Raw genomic sequence first — 23,605 nt, 5'->3', positions numbered from 1 at the left:
CATGTCCTCAGAATCAAGATTCCATGATGTTGCAGTGTCTGAGGACATGTACATAACCTTCACGACTACGACAACTACTGCTACAACTAACCCATCTCTTTGGGTAGGACCTACTTCCACTGGGGAATCCGCCTACCAGTGACTATGCCCTCGTCTGCTACCCGTCCCATTTCCACCTGACGTTACTATATAAGCGTCAGGCGCCTTGCTTCTGCTTCAAAATCTCCACGACTATGGTGCTCTTCGCACCTACTGCTAGGTTGAGGGACTGATTACCTCATCTTCTGTACATAATTCTCCTGTCTCCAAGTTATGTCCTAGAATTTGTATTGATAAAGCCACTGGATGGCGAAACGTCTACAATAAAGATACCCAGATGTTGCACATGTGTCTCAATTTCACCATAGCCTTTGCTGGCCAATATGATCTGCATAATAAGTAATTTTATAGTGCCAAGGAACGTACTGGAGTACATTGGCACGGTAGAATTCAATAAATTCAGCTTAGAATCTCTATCCCTTTTCCATTGGCGTGTTGCTCTAATTTATAAAATAATTTTTGTGTGTTAAATATAAGTTTTATAAGATTATGTAATTTAATTTAATCTTAAAATGTAAATCTGTATGCAAAGAGACGATCAGAAATTCACGCTCGGTAATGTCAAATAATAAAAAGTCTAAAATGAGACTGAATGGCTACACAATAATCAAGGGTCGACGTCAGGTTAGTGAAACCTGGGTTGTGGCTTCCGTAGATATTCACATAATGGCCCGTTTTCTTTAATGACCTTTATTTGGGTAAGATGACAACTGCCAAACACGAAGATAAATGGACGCGAATGCATTAACTTACGACACGTCTAATGAAAACGTTTCGATCATTTGACTTTTATGACTTCAATGAATATATTTGAAGTGATTAAGATCTTAGGACTGAAACGTCGGGAATTCATTTGTGTTTATTTCTCTCGTTATCTTGATAGTTGATGTTTATTAGTTCAGACTGTAACAACTACCTTCTTTCCTTAGTTCCCCATTAATTACCCGCCTCTTTCCTCCATCCTCCTCGCTCCCTTCCCTCCTCTCTACCATGTCCCTCTCTCTACCCTCTCCTTTCTCCAACCATTATGCAACTACTCATTCTTCGTCACTATAGAGCAAATTTACAGTATTTTTTTCATTAATTTTAAAATAAGTTGTGTGCCTTATGTGTACCCGGGGTGGAATGGTAAACCAGGAAAAAACATCAATTATAACATCAGAAGCTTCACTGAGAGGTTGTATGTTTAAATGGATCCATGTGCATACATAAATGCGTTATTATCATTAAACAGATTTTGCGTAAAAAATTGTGTATGTACGGGTGTGTATATTTACTGATGTACGCTTCTCTCTCTCTCTCTCTCCCTCCTCTTTCTCTCTCTCTCTCTCTCTTTCTCTCTCTCTCTCTCTCTTTCTCTCTCTGTAAACAAGTTCAATTTGTATATAACCAGGCAGAGGCAAACGGTACAGCTAAACATTTCCCTGAATAATCCTAGCCTGAAGTTCTTGCATAAATGCGACAAGCATTTAGGGTAATCTCCCTTCACTTATTGGGATTAAAAAAAGGAATTACTCAGGAAAGGATTAGGCAGGAATACCCGCATGGAATTAATGCTAAAATTCTGTAAATAAAAATGACGCACTGAAGCATGGAAGTTAGACTCATAAACGTAATTTAGAATTGAAGTGATTATTTAAACTGTTAAGAAGTAAAGTATTTTCCACAATTCTTGAATAACAGCTAGTTGGTATTAAGCTCATATTTAATGCTAGCTGTCGATACAGAATTAAACTGGAGAAAACAGGAGAATAAACACTGGAATTAACAGACAAATGTAGGATTTAACGTCGAATCGCATTAAGAGTTCAACTCGGACTTGAACAAATTACCAAAGAATTATAATTGAAACCGTTACAGAACTGAGAGGATAGCATATAATACTCAGTATGCATATGTTAAACTGGTAATTCTGAATTTAACAATTGGTTGTCCTAAATATTTTTCTCTTGTAAATAGTCATTTTTTTAAACCCAAAAAAAATCCTGGGTTGGGCATTTAATATTATATATATATATATATATATATATATATATATATATATATATATATATATATATATATATATCTATATATATATATATATATATATATATTATTATTATTATTTTATTATCACACTGGCCGATTCCCACCAAGGCAGGGTGGCCCGAAAAAGAAAAGCTTTCACCATGATTCACTCCATCACTGTCTTGCCAGAAGGGTGCTTTACACTACAGTTTTTAAACTGCAACATTAACACCCCTCCTTCAGAGTGCAGGCACTGTACTTCCCATCTCCAGGACTCAAGTCCGGCCTGCCGGTTTCCCTGAATCCCTTCATAAATGTTACTTTGCTCACACTCCAACAGCACGTCAAGTATTAAAAACCATTTGTCTCCATTCACTCCTATCAAACACGCTCACGCATGCCTGCTGGAAGTCCAAGCCCCTCGCACACAAAACCTCCTTTACCCCCTCCCTCCAACCTTTCCTAGGCCGACCCCTACCCCGCCTTCCTTCCACTACAGACTGATACACTCTTGAAGTCATTCTGTTTCGCTCCATTCTCTCTACATGTCCGAACCACCTCAACAACCCTTCCTCAGCCCTGTGGACATTATATATATATATATATATATATATATATATATATATATATATATATATATATATATATATATATATATATATATATATATATATATATATACAATAAGATCACAGTAAACAGGTGATTTCAAAATATGCAAAACAACCAATCTGAAAGAATAGAGAAATTCCAAGCGCTTTCGTGACTACTTACATTATCAAGGAACTAGTTCGTTGATAATGTGAGTAGTCACGAAAGCGCTTGGAATTTCTCTATTCTTTCAGAGTGGTTGTTTTGGATATAATATATATATATATATATATATATATATATATATATATATATATATATATATATATATATATATATATATATATATATATAATTTTTTTTAACCCAGTTACGAAAAGTATGTAACTTTTATATCAACCCTGGTGTTAGAAAACGATGATAGAGGAAGATGATAAAATAAAGGAGACGAAAACATTAAAAGGCTTTTGACACGACGCAGCAACTTTTAACAGGCCATTGACACGAATTATTGACCTGCATTGTTATGTGCATGTTGAGCGAGAGTAGTAGGAGTTCCTTTGTTGCAGGAGGCAGGGAGAACCACCATCACCATTATATCCATCACCACCACCACCACCACAATAATCATCCCTGCTACTACCACAACCATCATCCCTACTGCCACCACCATCACTCACTGTCTGGTCTGGAGATGTCTGCTCGAAGTATATACTTCCTGTCAAAGACAGCTTCTTTGATCTTCTTCTTTGCTGGGTCGAGCAGTTGCAGGTTGACGAAACTCGACTCATTCCTGCCGATGAAAGTTAGAAAAAATAATCCCAGTAACATAGTTGAAACAATTAATACTTTGGAGAATAAACTTTAAACGACGTTTCGATCACATCTGGGCTCTTATTAAGTCACAACTTGATGGATAAAAGTCATCCAAAGTTTCCCTTCCCAAGTACGAATTATTTGTCAATTAATATAGTTAATATTTCATTCTTTTTTAACATGAAGTTATAAAAATGTATTGAAACACGTTAATATGCTTAGTTCTTGTATACTTATTCAATATTTTAGTTCATAAATCATACATAATAAGTATTACTTCAAAGAATTGATATGGGGACATTCATGCATACCTTCATCTAGGATTTTTTTTTTATTCTAGAGAGTAGTGGATTTTCATTCCCGTTGGAATATCAACCTCGGCTGGTGTGTGTGTATATTTGCTGTAAATTCCACCCTACTCTTTCCTCTCCTTTCTCCCCACTACTGTTTCCTCCTTTTCTTTTCCCCCCTTTTCCCTTCACATTGGCCATTCCTTCTCCTTGCTCAGGGCCCCCAACTACAGGCAGCCCCAAGGACCATTAGTCCCAGTGGCCTCCAGCCAAGGGCCCTATTCTAGGAAATACAACATTTTGATCTCTACATCCAAACTTTTTTGCTAAATAAATACATATTATTCTCACTAACTCTGGCGATTCCAGAGGTTAGAAACTTCTTGTGGCGAAGCATCTTTATGAGGGAGATGGAGACGGAGAATGGTAAAAAGGAAGCTTGGTGAGGAAAAGAAAAGGACAAGCAGTAGAGAACACTGCTACTGTCATCACCATTATCATTATAACCATCACTGTCATCACCATTATCATTATAACCATCACTGTCATCACCACTTCCAATTCTACTCCTCTCATTCACATAATATTTTCTCACAAGGACACGCATTCTTAAGAACTTCTCTCCCTCTACAGCCTCACCCCTCACTAGCATCTGTTGTTCCTCTCTCCCCACCTCTCTCTTTCCCCCATCTCTCCCTCTCCCCACCTCTCTCTTTTCCCCCATCTCTCCCTCTCCCCACCTCTCTCTTTTCCCCCATCTCTCCCTCTCCTCACCTCTCACTCTCACCTCGTCTAGTCTGCCTTTGTTCTCTCAGTGAAATCTTTCAGCCGATCTCTCACACTGCCTTGTTCCATTCACCGCCCTTCTCACTTCTCATTCAAGATGCAGTTTGAGGTCCTTGCGCCGTTTTCTTCGTCCGTCCTCCCTCAATTTCCAGTCCTCCCTCAGTTGCCCCTTCTTCCCTAACCTCTTCCACCCCTTCCATATAACAAAACATTTCATGTGTTATTTTGCCTGACAAATGTCTACCATTACTATTTCCAGCTGACAAAAGAAATAGATTTTAACCTCTAAAAAATGTTGAGCTATAGGCTCACGATTTAAGCATTTTTTAGTGTCAATATTAGTTAAAATCAGTATATAAATTTTAATAAACAATTGCACTGAGAGAGAATCGTACGACTGCAAGGTTTCTGGTATTAAAATTTTAAAGGCATAAAAATCTTAGTTATTTTGTTAAACAAGTTCACACAGGGAGATAGTCTTTAACATATAGATTAATGATATAGAGCCCCAACCTTTGACACAGACTCCCTCTTTGACTTTGACACAGACTCTCTCTTTGACTTTGTCAGCAACAGTTTTATTACACCAACTTTAATCATACTTCCTTTAGCACTCCTCACCTCCCTCCTAACTCTCCCTCTGTTACATTCTTCAGCCTCACTGAAGTCTGATCAGGCATATAACACATTTTAACAGATCCTACTCTGCAGCACTGTATGACCCTTATGGGTTTAGCGCTTAGTTGTGTTTATAATAATTAATATAGTGAGGGAAAAAGTAAAATGTAGATAATTCTTATATGAACTTTTTTTTATATATATCCACATTGCAGTTATGTTTTTTTTCCTAAGTTAAGCCTTAATGAAAGATTTGCTTACAATATTTTTTTCACAACCATATATAACGCTATATTACTTGAGACTTCTACATATCTCCAGTCCTGACACCACCGCCAGACTACAACACTGCTATAATTACTTAGCTATATTATTTCTGCAGGGTTAAGAATACGTGCTATCCTGATTATAATACTCATTTTTATTTTACTTGTGTTAATAAAGATTTGTTTTAGCGATGTAACTTACCATTTTGTTTACTGAGGTTATTATAATTTTCCCTTATATTAATTTTCATAATGGGGATTTTTATCAAATCTCGGACACACTCCCCCACCCTGATCTTACCTGCTGTTGAAGAATCCCTGTAAGCCACACTTGATGACATAGAACTTGTCATCGGCTAACTCAAGTGTCTCGTGGATCCTCACAGCCACAGGTACATACTTCTCCTTGCTCGTCTGTGGAACAAACACAACACAGGTAATACTTAACAAATAACAGAACGACATTATCCAACAGCAGTCTAGACGCTCCACACACCCAACACCACCACACAAGCCTCACCACTCAGGAAGGATGGGTGGAACTGGAGACTTCAAAGAGCACTGTTTAATAAAACATTCAGCTTTCTGTGGTAAAAACACAAAGTCAAAGTTCTATTTACAATAAACACCGTCAATTACACATTTGTGTATTAGATGCTGTTAATGCCTCGCATCAACTTGAAGATCCCACCGGCGACACCACTGCAAAGCTCATTTCAACCTGTTTCACATTTGTTAATATATTTTCTCGGACAACAGGAAGCTTAGTCGTTCTAGCTTAACCACTTTGAAGTTTAATACAAGTTCAGTATGTGATCAGCTGGAGAGCGACAGATTCTGAAATCATAAAATATACTGTCGCTTTTGGGATGATTGTTTCTCTATTTTCCTGACTTTTCATTCACTCTTGCCTTTCCTTGCTTTCCAGACTCCGTCATCTCACCATCCTTCCCTCCCTTCCCCATCCCTTCACCAGCCAATTTATCAGCCATCAAGATAAGACCGCGCGATCTCGCAGCCAGCTCAACATTTGCTCAGTTTTATGAAGCTCATGTCTGGGGGATGGGTGGGATTTGGGATGTTGGTGAGGGAAGGCATGGCTCCCCTCCCCACCATCTACCTCCCCTGGAATGGCTCCTCACCCCACCATCTATCTCCCCCAGGACCCCTAGCCTTTGTCCTCTATTGGTCCATCCCAAGACAGCTAGACACGCCTGCGACAATTAAGAATAGTTGACGGTAGTGGCCGTGTTTTGGTAAAAGACTGGTAGATTTTTTCTGGAGGAGTGTGAAGGATGTCAAGGGTAGCAAGGGACGTCATGGATAGCAAGGGATGTAAAGAATAGCAAGGTATGTAAGGAATAGCAAGGGATGTAAGGAATAGCAAGGGATGTAAAGAATAGCAAGGGATGCCAGGTAGCAAGTAATGTCAGAGGAAGGAAAGAATATCAGAGGTAACAGGAGAGGTCTGGAATATAAAGGATATGGTGTGTAATAGTAGTGTGATTAGTAAGGGGGAGTGTGTGTTTACACACACACACACACACACACACACACACACACACACACACACACACACACACTTATTTCTATTCTTTTAAAGGTAGCAGTGAGTCGATATATTTCTAGCGCTTTAGTCTAAAGACCATCGTGTGTGTGAGAGGGAGTTACATATATGTAGTGGTGAGCCCAGGAGCTGTAACTAAGTCCCTGCAAACTTTCGTGGTTTCTGGATGAGGAAGGAAAGTAGCGATACTGAAAAAATGGTACAACAGGAGAAAGAGGGAGAGAATTTGAAAACCATCTTAGAGATCATCCTGACGTCTACTCAGGTCTTTTATCGGGAATGGAAAAAAGAGAACGAGGATACAAAATACATTTACTTAACCTTTTTACTGTGATTCTTGTACTCCTTCTCTCTTCTCTCCCTCGTTTCCCTCTACCTTACCCCTCCTCACCTTTCTATCTTCGCACTATAAATCTCTTCTGTTGACTGCGAGAGTGATTGTCAGGTTATTGCAAAGAAAACGATTTACTAAATTTATCAAATTGAAATCTTCACAGTCCAACAACAATGTGAACCTTTAAAAAAGGAAATCCGTCATGGCTAAAGTTTGTAGCCGATCAGAAGCAGCATTCTCCAGGTAATGCGCTAAATACATCAATTCATAGTTCATTATTTTAGCAAATTGGTAAATTTGCATCTATGCAGCCTTCACTTAGAGGATCATTCATTTCATAAGTTACATCAGTCGTTATATGATTATTCCATTCACATCAGGCTTCAGTAATTGACAAATTAGTAGTTACAAACTTCACTAACAATACGAATTATACTTCAGTAATAATACAAATTATACTTCAGTAACAATTATACTTCAGCAACACTATGAACCATCCTTCAGTAACAATACTATCCTTCAATAACAATATGAACCATCCTTCAGTAACAATACTATCCCTCAGTAACAATATGAACCACCCTTCAGTAACAATACTATCCTTCAGTAACAATATGAACCACCCTTCAGTAACAATACTATCCTTCAGTAACAATATGAACCACCCTTCAGTAACACTACTATCCTTCAGTAACAATATGAACCACCCTTCAGTAACAATACTATCCTTCAGTAACACTATGAACCACTAGTCAATACTATCCCTCAGTAACAATATGAACCATCCTTCAGTAACACTACTATCCTTCAGTAACAATATGAACCACCCTTCAGTAACAATACTATCCTTCAGTAACAATATGAACCATCCTTCAGTAACAATACTATCCTTCAGTAACAATATGAACCATCCTTCAGTAACAATACTATCCTTCAGTAACAATATGAACCATCCTTCAGTAACAATACTATCCTTCAGTAACAATATGAACCATCCTTCAGTAACAATACTATCCTTCAGTAACAATATGAACCATCCTTCAGTAACAATACTATCCTTCAGTAACAATATGAACCATCCTTCAGTAACAATACTATCCTTCAGTAACAATATGAACCATCCTTCAGTAACAATACTATCCTTCAGTAACAATATGAACCATCCTTCAGTAACAATACTATCCTTCAGTAGCAATACTATCCTTCAGTAACAATACTATCCTTCAGTAACAATACCATCCTTCAGTAACAATACTATCCTTCAGCAACAATATGAACCATCCTTCAGTAACAATACTATCCTTCAGCAACACTGTGAACCATCCTTCAATAACAATACTATCCTTCAGTAACAATACTATCCTTCAGCAACACTATGAACCATCCTTCAGTAACAATACTATCCTTCAGTAACAATACTATCCTTCAGCAACAATATGAACCATCCTTCAGTAACAATACTATCCTTCAGCAACACTATGAACCATCCTTCAGTAACAATACTATCCTTCAGCAACACTATGAACCATCCTTCAGTAACAATACTATCCTTCAGTAACAATATGAACCATCCTTCAGTAACAATACTATCCTTCAGTAACAATACTATCCTTCAATAACAATATGAACCATCCTTCAGTAACAATACTATCCTTCAGCAACAATATGAACCATCCTTCAGTAACAATACTATCCTTCAGTAACAATATGAACCATCCTTCAGTAACAATACTATCCTTCAGCAACACTATGAACCATCCTTCAGTAACAATACTATCCTTCAGTAACAATATGAATCATCCTTCAGTAACAATACTATCCTTCAGTAACAATATGAACCATCCTTCAGTAACAATATGAACCATCCTTCAGTAACAATACTATCCTTCAGTAACAATATGAACCATCCTTCAGTAACAATACTATCCTTCAGTAACAATATGAACCATCCTTCAGTAACAATACTATCCTTCAATAACAATATGAACCATCCTTCAGTAACAATACTATCCTTCAGTAACAATATGAACCATCCTTCAGTAACAATACTATCCTTCAATAACAATATGAACCATCCTTCAGTAACAATACTATCCTTCAGTAACAATATGAACCATCCTTCAGTAACAATACTATCCTTCAGTAACAATATGAACCATCCTTCAGTAACAATACTATCCTTCAGTAACAATATGAACCATCCTTCAGTAACAATACTATCCTTCAAGAACAATATGAACCATCCTTCAGTAACAATACTATCCTTCAGTAACAATATGAACCATCCTTCAGTAACAATACTATCCTTCAGTAACAATATGAACCATCCTTCAGTAACAATACTATCCTTCAGTAACAATATGAACCATCCTTCAGTAACAATACTATCCTTCAGTAACAATACTATCCTTCAGTAACAATACTATCCTTCAATAACAATATGAACCATCCTTCAGTAACAATACTATCCTTCAGTAACAATATGAACCATCCTTCAGTAACAATACTATCCTTCAGTAACAATATGAACCATCCTTCAGTAACAATACTATCCTTCAATAACAATATGAACCATCCTTCAGTAACAATACTATCCCTCAGTAACAATATGAACCACCCTTCAGTAACAATACTATCCTTCAGTAACAATATGAACCACCCTTCAGTAACAATACTATCCTTCAGTAACAATATGAACCACCCTTCAGTAACACTACTATCCTTCAGTAACAATATGAACCACCCTTCAGTAACAATACTATCCTTCAGTAACAATATGAACCATCCTTCAGTAACAATACTATCCCTCAGTAACAATATGAACCATCCTTCAGTAACACTACTATCCTTCAGTAACAATATGAACCACCCTTCAGTAACAATACTATCCTTCAGTAACAATATGAACCATCCTTCAGTAACAATACTATCCTTCAGTAACAATATGAACCATCCTTCAGTAACAATACTATCCTTCAGTAACAATATGAACCATCCTTCAGTAACAATACTATCCTTCAGTAACAATATGAACCATCCTTCAGTAACAATACTATCCTTCAGTAACAATATGAACCATCCTTCAGTAACAATACTATCCTTCAGCAACACTATGAACCATCCTTCAGTAACAATACTATCCTTCAGTAACAATATGAACCATCCTTCAGTAACAATACTATCCTTCAGCAACACTATGAACCATCCTTCAGTAACAATACTATCCTTCAGTAGCAATACTATCCTTCAGTAACAATACTATCCTTCAGTAACAATACCATCCTTCAGTAACAATACTATCCTTCAGCAACAATATGAACCATCCTTCAGTAACAATACTATCCTTCAGCAACACTATGAACCATCCTTCAGTAACAATACTATCCTTCAGTAACAATATGAACCATCCTTCAGTAACAATACTATCCTTCAGTAACAATATGAACCATCCTTCAGTAACAATACTATCCTTCAGCAACACTATGAACCATCCTTCAGTAACAATACTATCCTTCAGCAACACTATGAACCATCCTTCAGTAACAATACTATCCTTCAGCAACAATATATCCTTCAGTAACAATATGAACCATCCTTCAGTAACAATACTATCCTTCAGCAACACTATGAACCATCCTTCAGTAACAATACTATCCTTCAGTAACAATATGAACCATCCTTCAGTAACAATACTATCCTTCAGCAACACTATGAACCATCCTTCAGTAACAATACTATCCTTCAGCAACAATATGAACCATCCTTCAGTAACAATACTATCCTTCAGTAACAATACTATCCTTCAGTAACAATATGAACCACCCTTCAGTAACAATACTATCCTTCAGTAACAATATGAACCATCCTTCAGTAACAATACTATCCTTCAGCAACACTGTGAACCATCCTTCAGTAACAATACTATCCTTCAGTAACAATATGAACCATCCTTCAGTAACAATACTATCCTTCAGTAACATATGAACCATCCTTCAGTAACAATACTATCCTTCAGTAACAATATGAACCATCCTTCAGTAACAATACTATCCTTCAGTAACAATATGAACCATCCTTCAGTAACAATACTATCCTTCAGTAACAATATGAACCATCCTTCAGTAACAATACTATCCTTCAGTAACAATATGAACCATCCTTCAGTAACAATACTATCCTTCAGTAACAATATGAACCATCCTTCAGTAACAATACTATCCTTCAGTAACAATATGAACCATCCTTCAGTAACAATACTATCCTTCAGTAACAATATGAACCATCCTTCAGTAACAATACTATCCTTCAGCAACACTATGAACCATCCTTCAGTAACAATACTATCCTTCAGTAACAATATGAACCATCCTTCAGTAACAATACTATCCTTCAGTAACAATATGAACCATCCTTCAGTAACAATACTATCCTTCAGTAACAATATGAACCATCCTTCAGTAACAATACTATCCTTCAGCAACACTATGAACCATCCTTCAGTAAAAATACTATCCTTCAGTAACAATACTATCCTTCAGCAACACTATGAACCATCCTTCAGTAACAATACTATCCTTCAGTAACAATATGAACCATCCTTCAGTAACAATACTATCCTTCAGCAACACTATGAACCATCCTTCAGTAACAATACTATCCTTCAGTAACAATATGAACCATCCTTCAGTAACAATACTATCCTTCAGTAACAATATGAACCATCCTTCAGTAACAATACTATCCTTCAGTAACAATACTATCCTTCAGCAACACTATGAACCATCCTTCAGTAACAATACTATCCTTCAGTAACAATACTATCCTTCAGTAACAATACTATCCTTCAGTAACAATACTATCCTTCAGTAACAATATGAACCATCCTTCAGTAACAATACTATCCTTCAGTAACAATACTATCCTTCAATAACAATATGAACCATCCTTCAGTAACAATACTATCCTTCAGCAACAATATGAACCATCCTTCAGTAACAATACTATCCTTCAGCAACACTATGAACCATCCTTCAGTAACAATACTATCCTTCAGTAACAATATGAACCATCCTTCAGTAACAATACTATCCTTCAGTAACAATATGAACCATCCTTCAGTAACAATACTATCCTTCAGTAACAATATGAACCATCCTTCAGTAACAATACTATCCTTCAGTAACAATATGAACCATCCTTCAGTAACAATACTATCCTTCAGTAACAATACTATCCTTCAGTAACAATATGAACCATCCTTCAGTAACAATACTATCCTTCAGTAACAATATGAACCATCATTCAGTGACAATACGAAGATCGAATCTCAATGCCTCCTATTTTAGCTTTTCAGTGTATGACCCCCTACTTGTTTAACGCTTTCCTTGAATTTAATCATTGGTTTAGCTTAAGCGACTACCCACTACCAAGGCTGAAAGACAGATCACCTCAATCCAACTACAGTGTTACATTCTCCTGCATTCAACTGAAGAAGTCTGTTGTACAGGTGAAATGTTTCATCAGTACAGATACCCAAGTATTGCACAGGTGTCTTAATCATCAACTTTCCGGTATTTTATACCATCAATATACACCAGTGATGAGATTTATCATGGCTGCTTAGAAAGGCTTTCTCATGTTATCGCCATGCAGTCAACATCAAGAATGGGTTCATAAAATTGAAAGAGGTGCACCTGCCCTTCCTGACAGTTGCATGAATCTTCCTCTGGTTATGTTTCACCAGCCTTGAAAATTTGATTACCATCGGATCTGGCATTCTCAAGTTATAAACGAAAATCTTTCATTGAAGAAAAAACGTCCGTTAACAATTATTGTCGTCCCCAGTCCGGGAATACCTGAATACAGATCTTATACAATTACCCTTATAATAACCCCCATTCTAACACCTTCCCCACCTCCTATGCTACCACTCCATTTCCAAGGCCCGTTACCTTTCTAAATTCACTTGTCCACACGATCTTACAGCTTCTTAAACTCCTGATAATCTTTCCATTCCAGCTCTCTCTCTCTCTCTCTCTCTCTCTCTCTCTCTCTCTCTCTCTCTCTCTCTCTCTCTCTCTCTCTCTCTCTCTCTTTCTCTTTCTCTTTCTCTCTCTCTCTCTCTCTCTCATCTCCCACCTTATCTCTTCCTTTCTCCATTACCCTCCCGTAATCTCCTCTCCTATTCCTAAACTCCCTCCCCCAGTGCAACCAGGCTCTGCACATTCTTCCCATCCCACTCCTACCCTTCCACTAATCCACTCCTACCTCTCCTCTTCCCTCTCTCCGCCCCCCCACAAGAATGGACCCTCCACACGTCACGCTTCAACAGTCTATTACCTTCCTATTACGACCCAAGTGAGGGTTTCCAGCAGTACGTTAATGATAGGGTCAGGCTTATAGCGGTTACTATACCTCCCAGTGACCGCCTGGTGATGGTGTTCCCTCTGACACACCTCGATGCACTCCCTTGCTTCTCTACGACTATCGACTGCAAAATTAAATCTTGTCGCCTCTATGTGATGACTAAGGCATTTCTAAATACAATTGTATTCAGAATATTTTCACTGTAGGGGTGCTACGAGCGCACTAATATCACAATAAGAATACAAGGAAGAACACTGCAGAAGGCCTATTGGCCCATACTAATACTTTTCAAACCCAGACACACTAACAGAAATATTTTCCCAACATATTTTCAATGCTACCCCTTGGAATAAACTTTAATAACTCTATTTACCCTACTGACAGTCAACCATCATACCTAAGGGAAATTAGCAACAGATCTCTGGCTGTATTTGAAAGGGATCTTAATAAGGCCCTCAAGTCAGGCGAGCTGTAGTTCTGTCGTTGGACTACGTGCGGCTAGCAGTAACAGCCTGGTTGATCAGACCTTGATCTACCAGGAGGCCTGGTATCCTCCATAAAAATACCAAAAATACCACATAAAAACTAATACCCTCCCTAGCAACCCCTACATGGAAGGTACAGTGCCTGCACTGGCGTGACGTCTCAGAAGGTACAGTACCTGCACTTGTGGGACATCTCAGCTATAATGTCAGTGAGCTCTTGCAAGACAGCGTTAGTGAAAGAATTTCGTTTTCGAGTCACGAAACTCGATGGGAAACAACCAGGGTTTAAAAACATACAAGTATATATATATATATATATATATATATATATATATATATATATATATATATATATATATATATATATATATATATATATATATATATATAATATGAAATGTGACTGGAAAATATGCAGTCCTTTATTAATCCGCATTTGCTGGTTGAGTGTGTTAATAGAAATCTGTTTGGTAATTCATCTGTGTAATTAACATGGAAAAGGATTTGTACACGAACATGGATGTGAGTCATGTATAAACTGTCAAACTGCTTTGCATCAAAGGCTTTCCTGTCTGGATGTCTCCAACATCCTGTCAGCCTCTAAATCTGTATTACCAAGAATGAGACATACTCATCAACAACTGTGTATCACTCGCTGGAAGCCTGCAGGATAAATTTGCACACAAGTACATGTAAAAGCTAGTTGATCTGTAAAAACCCTGCTAGTTGATCTGTACAAACCCAGCTAGCTGATCTGTACAAACCCAGCTAGTTGATCTGTACAAACCCAATAATGATTTGCCCTCCACAAGATCGGCATTTCCCGGAAACATGTCCCTTATTCTCGAGACAAGAATTCTTTAATTGTGTTTCCAGATAGGGCATTGTTATCATGATGCACTTCATTTCTTAACAACACACTTCCCACCAACCACTTAATCACCTACCGCTTCCCATCCATCCAGCACTTAATCACCTGCTGCTTCCCATCCAACACACTCCACCTACCATTACTCAGGAAGCCACACGTCTCACTCTCGTTCCTTCAACCACATGTTTGTTTGAAAACGAGGAAAAACAAATGTTAGCTCTTTTTCGCGGGGGAGGCATGAGGGTGAACCAATTATAACTTCACTGCATTTAATTAAAACATTTACAGCCAAATGAAGTGAGCACGGTGCTCAGGGGGGCGGGTCTACGCCCCCAGTTCCCAACGACACACATGGAGAGTAGGAATTACAATAGAATACCTGAAACAAATCACAAACAACTTGTTTAATCCAACTCTGTCGCTCCCTTATTAGTTTTTAGATTCTCTCGCCAAAACGACTACTTGCACCCAATGTCTATTGCGTGGATATGGGTCGTGCAAGAGCATATGGATAAAAGAAAGTTCTAGGTCAGTATGGGCATAATTTGTTATTTATAAATTAATATATTTATCAGCTAAAACCAAATTCTAATTTTGGTCAGATTCAAAGAACACAGATGTGGTCATCTTGATGCCACAATCAAGGATATTTGATGTGATGCTAAGAGTTTTTTTTATCCATCCCAAAAGAGTCTTCCTAAATAATCTTCAAAAAAAATTTTCCCTTTTCAGATCTTTAACAACACCACGCTGACCTTCCTTAACACGAGATATAACCTCAGCTTTGTTTCGACAGTTACTTGTTCATCAGAACATCACGTTACTTGAACTGACCTTTCTTCTGATATTTTAATCTCTCACGTCTCTGACCTCTGGTTCTCAGTGTGTTCCTCACCTACTGACCTGCCCTTTTGTCTTGCATGTTCCTACTCTTTTTGGTCCTTGATAATACTTCATAAACATCAGTTCCCACTGATATTTTGAGAGCTTGTGATATTAATTAATCTCTGCCAGTTCTACTCGCTAAAAAATTCTTCCTTCCCTCTAATTGCACAAAATGGTATACATCTAAGTAACAATATAACAACAGTAACTTCATCGTCAACACACAGCAGGAGCGCCACGAGTACACTAAGAGACAACAAAATAAGTATCAGGGGCCCAAGACTGTTCAACTGCCTCCCAACATACATAGAGGGGATTACCAATAGACCCCTGGCTGTTTTCAAGATGGCACTGGAGAGGCACCTAAAGTCAGTATCTGATCAGCCTGGCTGTGGTTCTTCGGTTTACGTGCGGCCAGCAGTAACCACCTGGTTCATCAGACCCTGATCCACCCACGAGGCCTGGTCTCAGACCTGGCCGCGGGGGCGTTGACCCCTGAAACCCTCTCCAGGTATGCACAACATAACCCGTTTCTCCATCGCCCCAGCACAGAATATAGCGGGAGAATCCTTACCCTCTTCCTGATGGTTATAATTTCACCAATCGGACGCGACCAGTCTTGCCTTGTACCTGCCACCGCCTCCACAACACAGCAGAGACCCATCAGGCTAAGTCTCAAACAACTCTCCGTGAACAAGCCACTCTTACGAAGGCCATCTTCTGAACGATGGAACACTTTTTTTATTTTCTCACTTTCCTTTCTCCCTTCCCTCCCTCGCTCGTCTCCTCCTCTCTCCCTCGTCTCCTCCTCTCTCCCTCTCCCTCCCCACTGACTTTGGCTAAAGATAAAACTGTCATGCTGTCTCCGATTTCCCGTTTAAAAAGACGGAAGCCGTAAAGAAGTTTGGCCAACGAAGTTTTATAGCATCCAGGGAAAACTTCTCGGCCCCTTCATCAGCGTTATAGTTATCCTACATATTTTATTTAGGGAACTTTAACGTGATTGGGGAATATATCCTTTTAATTTGGAGTTGGTGGTGGTGGCGGAAGTGATGGTGGTGGTGGTGTCTGACATGTTGATCTCTCTTGGACGACGCACTACGCCACTGTAATATTTTAATGCAACTTTCCCAGAGAACGCTGTTTGTGATTCTTTTTCATTGTATCTTTGGCTGTTGGAATGTTTTATGTGATGGTGAGCATGTTAGAAGGCGGTCACCAGGGAAGGCGGTCACCAGGGAAGTCTTACCAAAAGTCGGAATTCAGTTAAAAAAATCCTCACAGAACATTTCTTTTTTTATATATTTCAAATACCTCGGACTTCTTCCACAATGTTTAATGTCGCAAATAAAATCTTTAATAGGTAAGAAAATTGTTCGTTCACCTTTAACACCAATGTCATTTTTCATCAGGTGATATGGATTTAATCTTACATCTTAAAAGGTTTTTAATTAATAAATTATGCAAATTTAACGAAACTTTGTTAAATCGTATTATTGGTCCTAAACTGTAAATTATGCCAGTTAAATATTACTGCTTTCCCCATACTCCTTTTATCTATATAATTCCCGATAATGAAACTCAAAATTAATTCTAAGTAAATAAAATGTTTTCAATAATTCATTAAATATATCCGCTCTGTTTTTCACTTTATCATTTGTAATTTTAACACTATTGTTTACACTTTCTGTATCTCTCATTGTCACTTTCTGTATCTCTCATTGTCACTTTCTGTCTCTCTCATTAAGTCACTTTCTGTATCTCTCATTAAGTCACTTTCTGTATCTCTCATTAAGTCACTTTCTGTATCTCTCATTAAGTCGCTTTCTGTATCTCTCATTAAGTCACTTTCTGTATCTCTCATTGTCACTTTCTGTATCTCTCATTAAGTCACTTTCTGTATCTCTCATTAAGTCACTTTCTGTATCTCTCATTAAGTCACTTTCTGTATCTCTCATTAAGTCACTTTCTGTATCTCTCATTAAGTCGCTTTCTGTATCTCTCATTAAGTCACTTTCTGTATCTCTCATTAAGTCACTTTCTGTATCTCTCATTAAGTCACTTTCTGTATCTCTCATTGTCACTTTCTGTATCTCTCATTAAGTCACTTTCTGTATCTCTCATTAAGTCACTTTCTGTATCTCTCATTAAGTCACTTTCTGTATCTCTCATTAAGTCACTTTCTGTATCTCTCATTAAGTCACTTTCTGTATCTCTCATTAAGTCACTTTCTGTATCTCTCATTAAGTCACTTTCTGTATCTCTCATTAAGTCACTTTCTGTATCTCTCATTAAGTCACTTTCTGTATCTCTCATTAAGTCACTTTCTGTATCTCTCATTAAGTCACTTTCTTTATCTCTCATTAAGTCACTTTCTTTATCTCTCATTAAGTCGCTTTCTGTATCTCTCATTAAGTCACTTTCTGTATCTCTCATTAAGTCACTTTCTGTATCTCTCATTAAGTCACTTTCTGTATCTCTCATTAAGTCACTTTCTGTATCTCTCATTAAGTCACTTTCTGTATCTCTCATTAAGTCACTTTCTGTATCTCTCATTAAGTCACTTTCTGTATCTCTCATTAAGTCACTTTCTGTATCTCTCATTAAGTCACTTTCTGTATCTCTCATTAAGTCACTTTCTGTATCTCTCATTAAGTCACTTTCTGTATCTCTCATTAAGTCACTTTCTGTATCTCTCATTAAGTCACTTTCTGTATCTCTCATTAAGTCACTTTCTGTATCTCTCATTAAGTCACTTTCTGTATCTCTCATTAAATCACTTTCTGTATCTCTCATTAAGTGATACAGTGATGTTTCACACTGTCTCCACCTCAACACATCTCTCACTTAGTTTTTCAGGGAGACTCCCTGATCCCGGTATGAGGGTCTTGAGGGAATTTCACCTGTTTTCTCATTCCTAAGATGAAATCTGATTTCTTATCACTACCCAGGTGTTGTATGACCCCTACGGTTTTAGTGCTTCTCCCGAAATATAATAATTTCTCTTTCATATCTGTTACATAAAAAAAACTTTATTAAGTTGAGAATTAATATGTCATGTCTATGGGACCCACATGTTATCTTAATTCTTACGGGTTTAGTGTTTTCCATGATCATAATATAATGACAAAATTTATTTTCGATTCGGTTTACCCCATCAACTTTTTCCGACCAAATTCTTCCGACAAACAGCCTCCAGTCAATAGATGCTGACTAATCATTAATGACAGCTTTTTACTTGCTGTTCCCGACCAATAGTTTCCGTGAGGAATGCTTTTTTTTCCCCTGGGTGACCTCGGCGTAGTTAGTGGCTTGCCACCCCATCCCTAAAAACACAATTGTTTCAGTCAACTGCTGATTGGCAACAGTGTTTAGTAATGACTTTAAATCAGCTAATTAGGCCTGAAAAACAACGTGGATCAGCTTGATTCAGTACAAGCTTGATGGTATCTCTGTAAGCTTACCAGCATCCCTTAGAGCTTACCAATGCTACCCAAAGCGCGTCTGTCAATATACTAAGGGTGTCTCTCCTATGCACCCGAAGATCTTCTGAAAATACCACAAGTCTGTCTACTCAAAGCTGGACCGACAGCGCCAAAAATTCCACTGTCAGTACAAAAATTCCACTGTAAGTACTCAGAATTCGAGAACTATTGCCCAAAGGGAGACTGTCAGTGCCCTAAGCTCAGCTGCCATTCTCCAAAATTCAAATGTCACTGAACAAAATTAGACTCTCAGTTCCCAATTATTTTCCATTTGGTTTATTCCATCCTTGTTGCCCGTCTCCCACTTCAGTACTCCATCCCTGGCATTATCATCATCATTATTATTAAAAAGGCAAGCCCTAAACCTGTAAGTCATAGAATTCCTAGGGGTAGTGGGAGGTAATCAGACTTGATCCGTGGAAGAAGAGAACAGCTCCAGCTGAGGATCAAGAGCCCCCTCTCACAGGCATCAAGGCACCCTCTTGAAGGGCAAGTACAGGGTAAATGTCAAGGCTGGTTATTATTAAAGGTGACATACGAGAGTTATAATGGAAAGCTGCGGATCCTGCCCTAGTGTTGGGGAGATGAGTGGAGGGAGTCCCTCCCACTTAGGGAAAGTAGAGAGATTCTCTCACTTAGGGAAAGTAGATACCGAGATTCTCTCACTTAGGGAAAGTAGACAGGGTGATTCTCTTACTCAGGGAAAGTAGATAGGGAGATTCTCTTAAGGAAGGAAAGGAGGTTTTCACTCCCTGGTCTGCCCTACTGCTACTCGCTCATCCTCCAGGTTCTCAAGCCTCTTCTACAATCATACTGTTTAGTAAATAATTGAGAGAGAGAGAGAGAGAGGATGAACTGAGGGAGGAGAAGAGAGAAAAGAAATTAAAAGCCTCCCTCTATATTTTCACAGATTCCCTTTCCAGGAACAACAACCTCCTCCTCCTACTACTGCTCCTGCTCCTCTTCCTCTTATTCTTCCTCATCACATCATTTAGTCCATGGTGTCAACTTAATTATTTCCGGCTTGGAGATATAACGGCTTGTCTCCCCAAGGCTTATTTTCAGAAAGGAGCGAGGTGAGGGAGTAGGTGAATGGGAGAGGATGGGGGAATAGTAGAGTGAATGGATGAGAATGGGGAATAGTAGGGTGAATGGGTAAGAAGAGGGATAGTTAGTGCATAATTTCTCTTCGTTGTCAAAACAGACGAGAACCTCGTATAGTTCTATAATATTAGAAGAAAAAGGAGACAAAGTAAGAGACAAAAGCAGGTAAAGAAGAACTGTCAATAAAGCAAGAAGATATAAAAATAAACTATAAAGAAGTCGTACAATATTGGAGGTAAAATCAAAGAGTCACACAGAAAAGACATAATCCAGCAGAGACCTCAGTCGCTGTCACAGACGACAGAATCCTAAAAGACCAATACAGAATTAAAACTTGGGTTTGCTAAAGGGTTGGGATGGCAATTGAATCTTGCAAGGACGGACGATCTTGCAAAAAGCTTGCAATGAAACTCGAGTCGACACAGATATAATTGATGAAAAAAAATCTGATTTATGTTGGGGGAGGGGTTGGGGGTAGATCAAGGGGGAGCATGTCAGCATGTCCAGAACTGAGATATTTGATTAACGATTTGCGTATGCGAAAGTCAATCCACAGCTCTTGGCCCCGCCTCTTAATCAAAAGTATGATATTTTCAGAGACTTGGGCTCTACAATATCTAGTCTTCAATCAGTGTATTAAGTTTACCTTCCTTAACCAGCTCCAGCTCCTGGTATTTAATATCTCTTCCTATCCACCGTCTATTTTGTTAGACTCAGACGTTGGTTCTCCATGAGTACTCGTCAATTTGTGCTTATGTGGGGCCCTTAGAGGTTAGCGCTTCAACATGAATATAATTATGTGCTTACATGGGTCAAGCCTCGGCTCCTGTGCTCACTTCTTAAGCGAAAATTACCAGCATAATTAGTTTCAGCCTTTTTATAGCTTACCAAACCTACAGTTGAGACTGTGTATTAAGTTCAACTTCCTCTTCTTCATCCATTTTCAGTCTATTTATTCCCCCGCGAAGTTGTCCTTAATAATTCCATATATATAAAACATATTAGAAAACTTATTACTAATTATTTCGACACATACAACCCGAGTAGAACATTCAAATGGCTTCAGGAAGAAATCCAAATATATATATATATATATATATATATATATATATATATATATATATATATATATATATATATATATATATATATAATATATATATATATATTTATATATATATATATATATTTATATATATATATATATATATATATATATATATATATATATATATATATATATATATATATATATATATATATGCAAAACAACCACTCTGAAAGAATAGAGAAATTCCAAGCGCTTTCGTGACTACTCACATTATCAAGGAACTATCATAGTTCCTTGATAACGTGAGTAGTCACGAAAGTGCTTGGAATTTCTCTATTCTTTCAGAGTGGTTGTTTTGCATGTTTTTAAATCACCTGTTTACTGTGATCTTATTGCATATATATATATATATATATATATATATATATATATATATATATATATATATATATATATATATATATATATATATATATATATATATATATATATATATGTGTGTGTGTGGTGTCGAATAGGTGAAATTGATCATTTAGTAAGAGCTAAAAACAAATTTCTCTTATACGTTTAAAGATATATTTTTTTCATTTATGTTAATGTAAAAATTAATAATTTTGCACCAAAAGAACCTTACAAAACTTACCTAACCTTATTATAACAAGCGCAATTTAATTTAGCCTAATCCTACTAAATATATTTTAGATAGGTTTATAGTAATTTAACAGTAAACAGACACAATGGAATATATTTTTTTCGTTAGGTTCAGAATGATTTTTGCGAAATTATTTCATACACAAATTTTCGCTTCCCTTATTCGGCAGTTCCTTCTGGTAATTACTCAGTGCCTTAAGAGCGTACACAAGTGAACAATGCCGGCCTTTAACTCAAAATAGTACTTGTTTATCCCCTTGCATTCTGATGCAGTGTTTAGTGTAGCTAACATCCGAATTACATTGGGCTTCTATACACTTCCGTAATACCCATCAATTATGAATTTAGAATCTCATGAGTTATAATGCGTTTAGACTCAGCTTCCCAAACCATGAGACCGGAGACTTTCTCCCCTGCGCCATAATCACTTCCCGTGTACTCACACCCACCATGAGTACAGAAACTCGGTTTCCTTGCACTCTCACCCTCAGTGTCTCTTCAAAGGTATTCTTACCTTCAGTATTTACCTGAAGTCTTTCAGAAGCCTCGCAAACATCTCCTTCATGATGCACGTCCTACTGCTTCCTGAGTTCCCCGGCCTCCACCGCCAATTACTCTTTCCTCCTATGCAAATTACTATTTTCACTTAATGCCAATTACCCTTGTTTCATATCCCTGTTCTGTGCTCTATCACTGTTTAGTCTCCTTAACCATTCCGCCTGTCACTTTCCTTTCTGCCTCACTACCACTGTCCTTATTACATTATGCACACTCCCACGTGGCTAGTTTTCTCTACTCTTTACTCATTCTTCTTTGTTTTTTCTTTTGCTTTTTCCTGTTGCAGTGGTAGGGGTGATGTTGCTTCTGCTAGTTAGTGCTGTTGTTTTTGCTGTTCCTGGGGCTTCTGTTACTGTTACTCCTATTCCTGGGGCTGTTTCTATTGCTGCTGTTCCTAATACGACTTTTATTACTAATTTTGCTACTACTGCCTCCGCCACTTTCACCACTGCTACTCTCTCTCCTTCCTTATCTTCCTGGAGGTTACCTGACGACTTCAAACGGGTCACAGAGGGCGGGGTAGGAGCAGAAGAGGAGAGGAAGGAAGAGGACACAGAATGGAGGGGAGGAAGGAGGTAAGTGGGAGGGAGGGGAAAGAACGTAGATCATAAGAGGAGTGTCATAATTTACGCACCAGACTTGCGTTCCACCCATGACAGCCGAAGTGGTGGAGAGGATGGGGAAAAAAAGAAATGCAAGGAAAGGGAGAAAGATGCAGGGAAAGGGAGAAAGATGCAGGGAAAGATAAGAAGTTGTAGGGAAGAGAGGAAGC

General features: G+C 37.9%; 1 protein-coding gene across 1 annotated transcript in view; it reads right to left on the bottom strand.

Annotated features, from left to right (window-relative positions):
- The window catches only part of LOC128702021 (uncharacterized), a 286,203-nt gene that overhangs the window by 35,178 nt on the left and 227,420 nt on the right, over positions 1 to 23,605 (bottom strand). The window contains exons 4-5 of the mRNA XM_070101420.1: positions 5,778 to 5,890; positions 3,381 to 3,493 (exon numbers count right to left, since the gene is read on the bottom strand). Coding sequence (XP_069957521.1) covers positions 3,381 to 3,493; positions 5,778 to 5,890 — 226 coding nt within the window. The remainder of the gene's footprint in view (positions 1 to 3,380; positions 3,494 to 5,777; positions 5,891 to 23,605) is intronic.

The sequence above is a fragment of the Cherax quadricarinatus genome, chromosome 77 (genome assembly GCF_038502225.1).
Source record: "Cherax quadricarinatus isolate ZL_2023a chromosome 77, ASM3850222v1, whole genome shotgun sequence".
Classification (NCBI taxonomy): domain Eukaryota; kingdom Metazoa; phylum Arthropoda; class Malacostraca; order Decapoda; family Parastacidae; genus Cherax; species Cherax quadricarinatus.
This window is presented reverse-complemented; position numbering and strand designations above follow the sequence as displayed.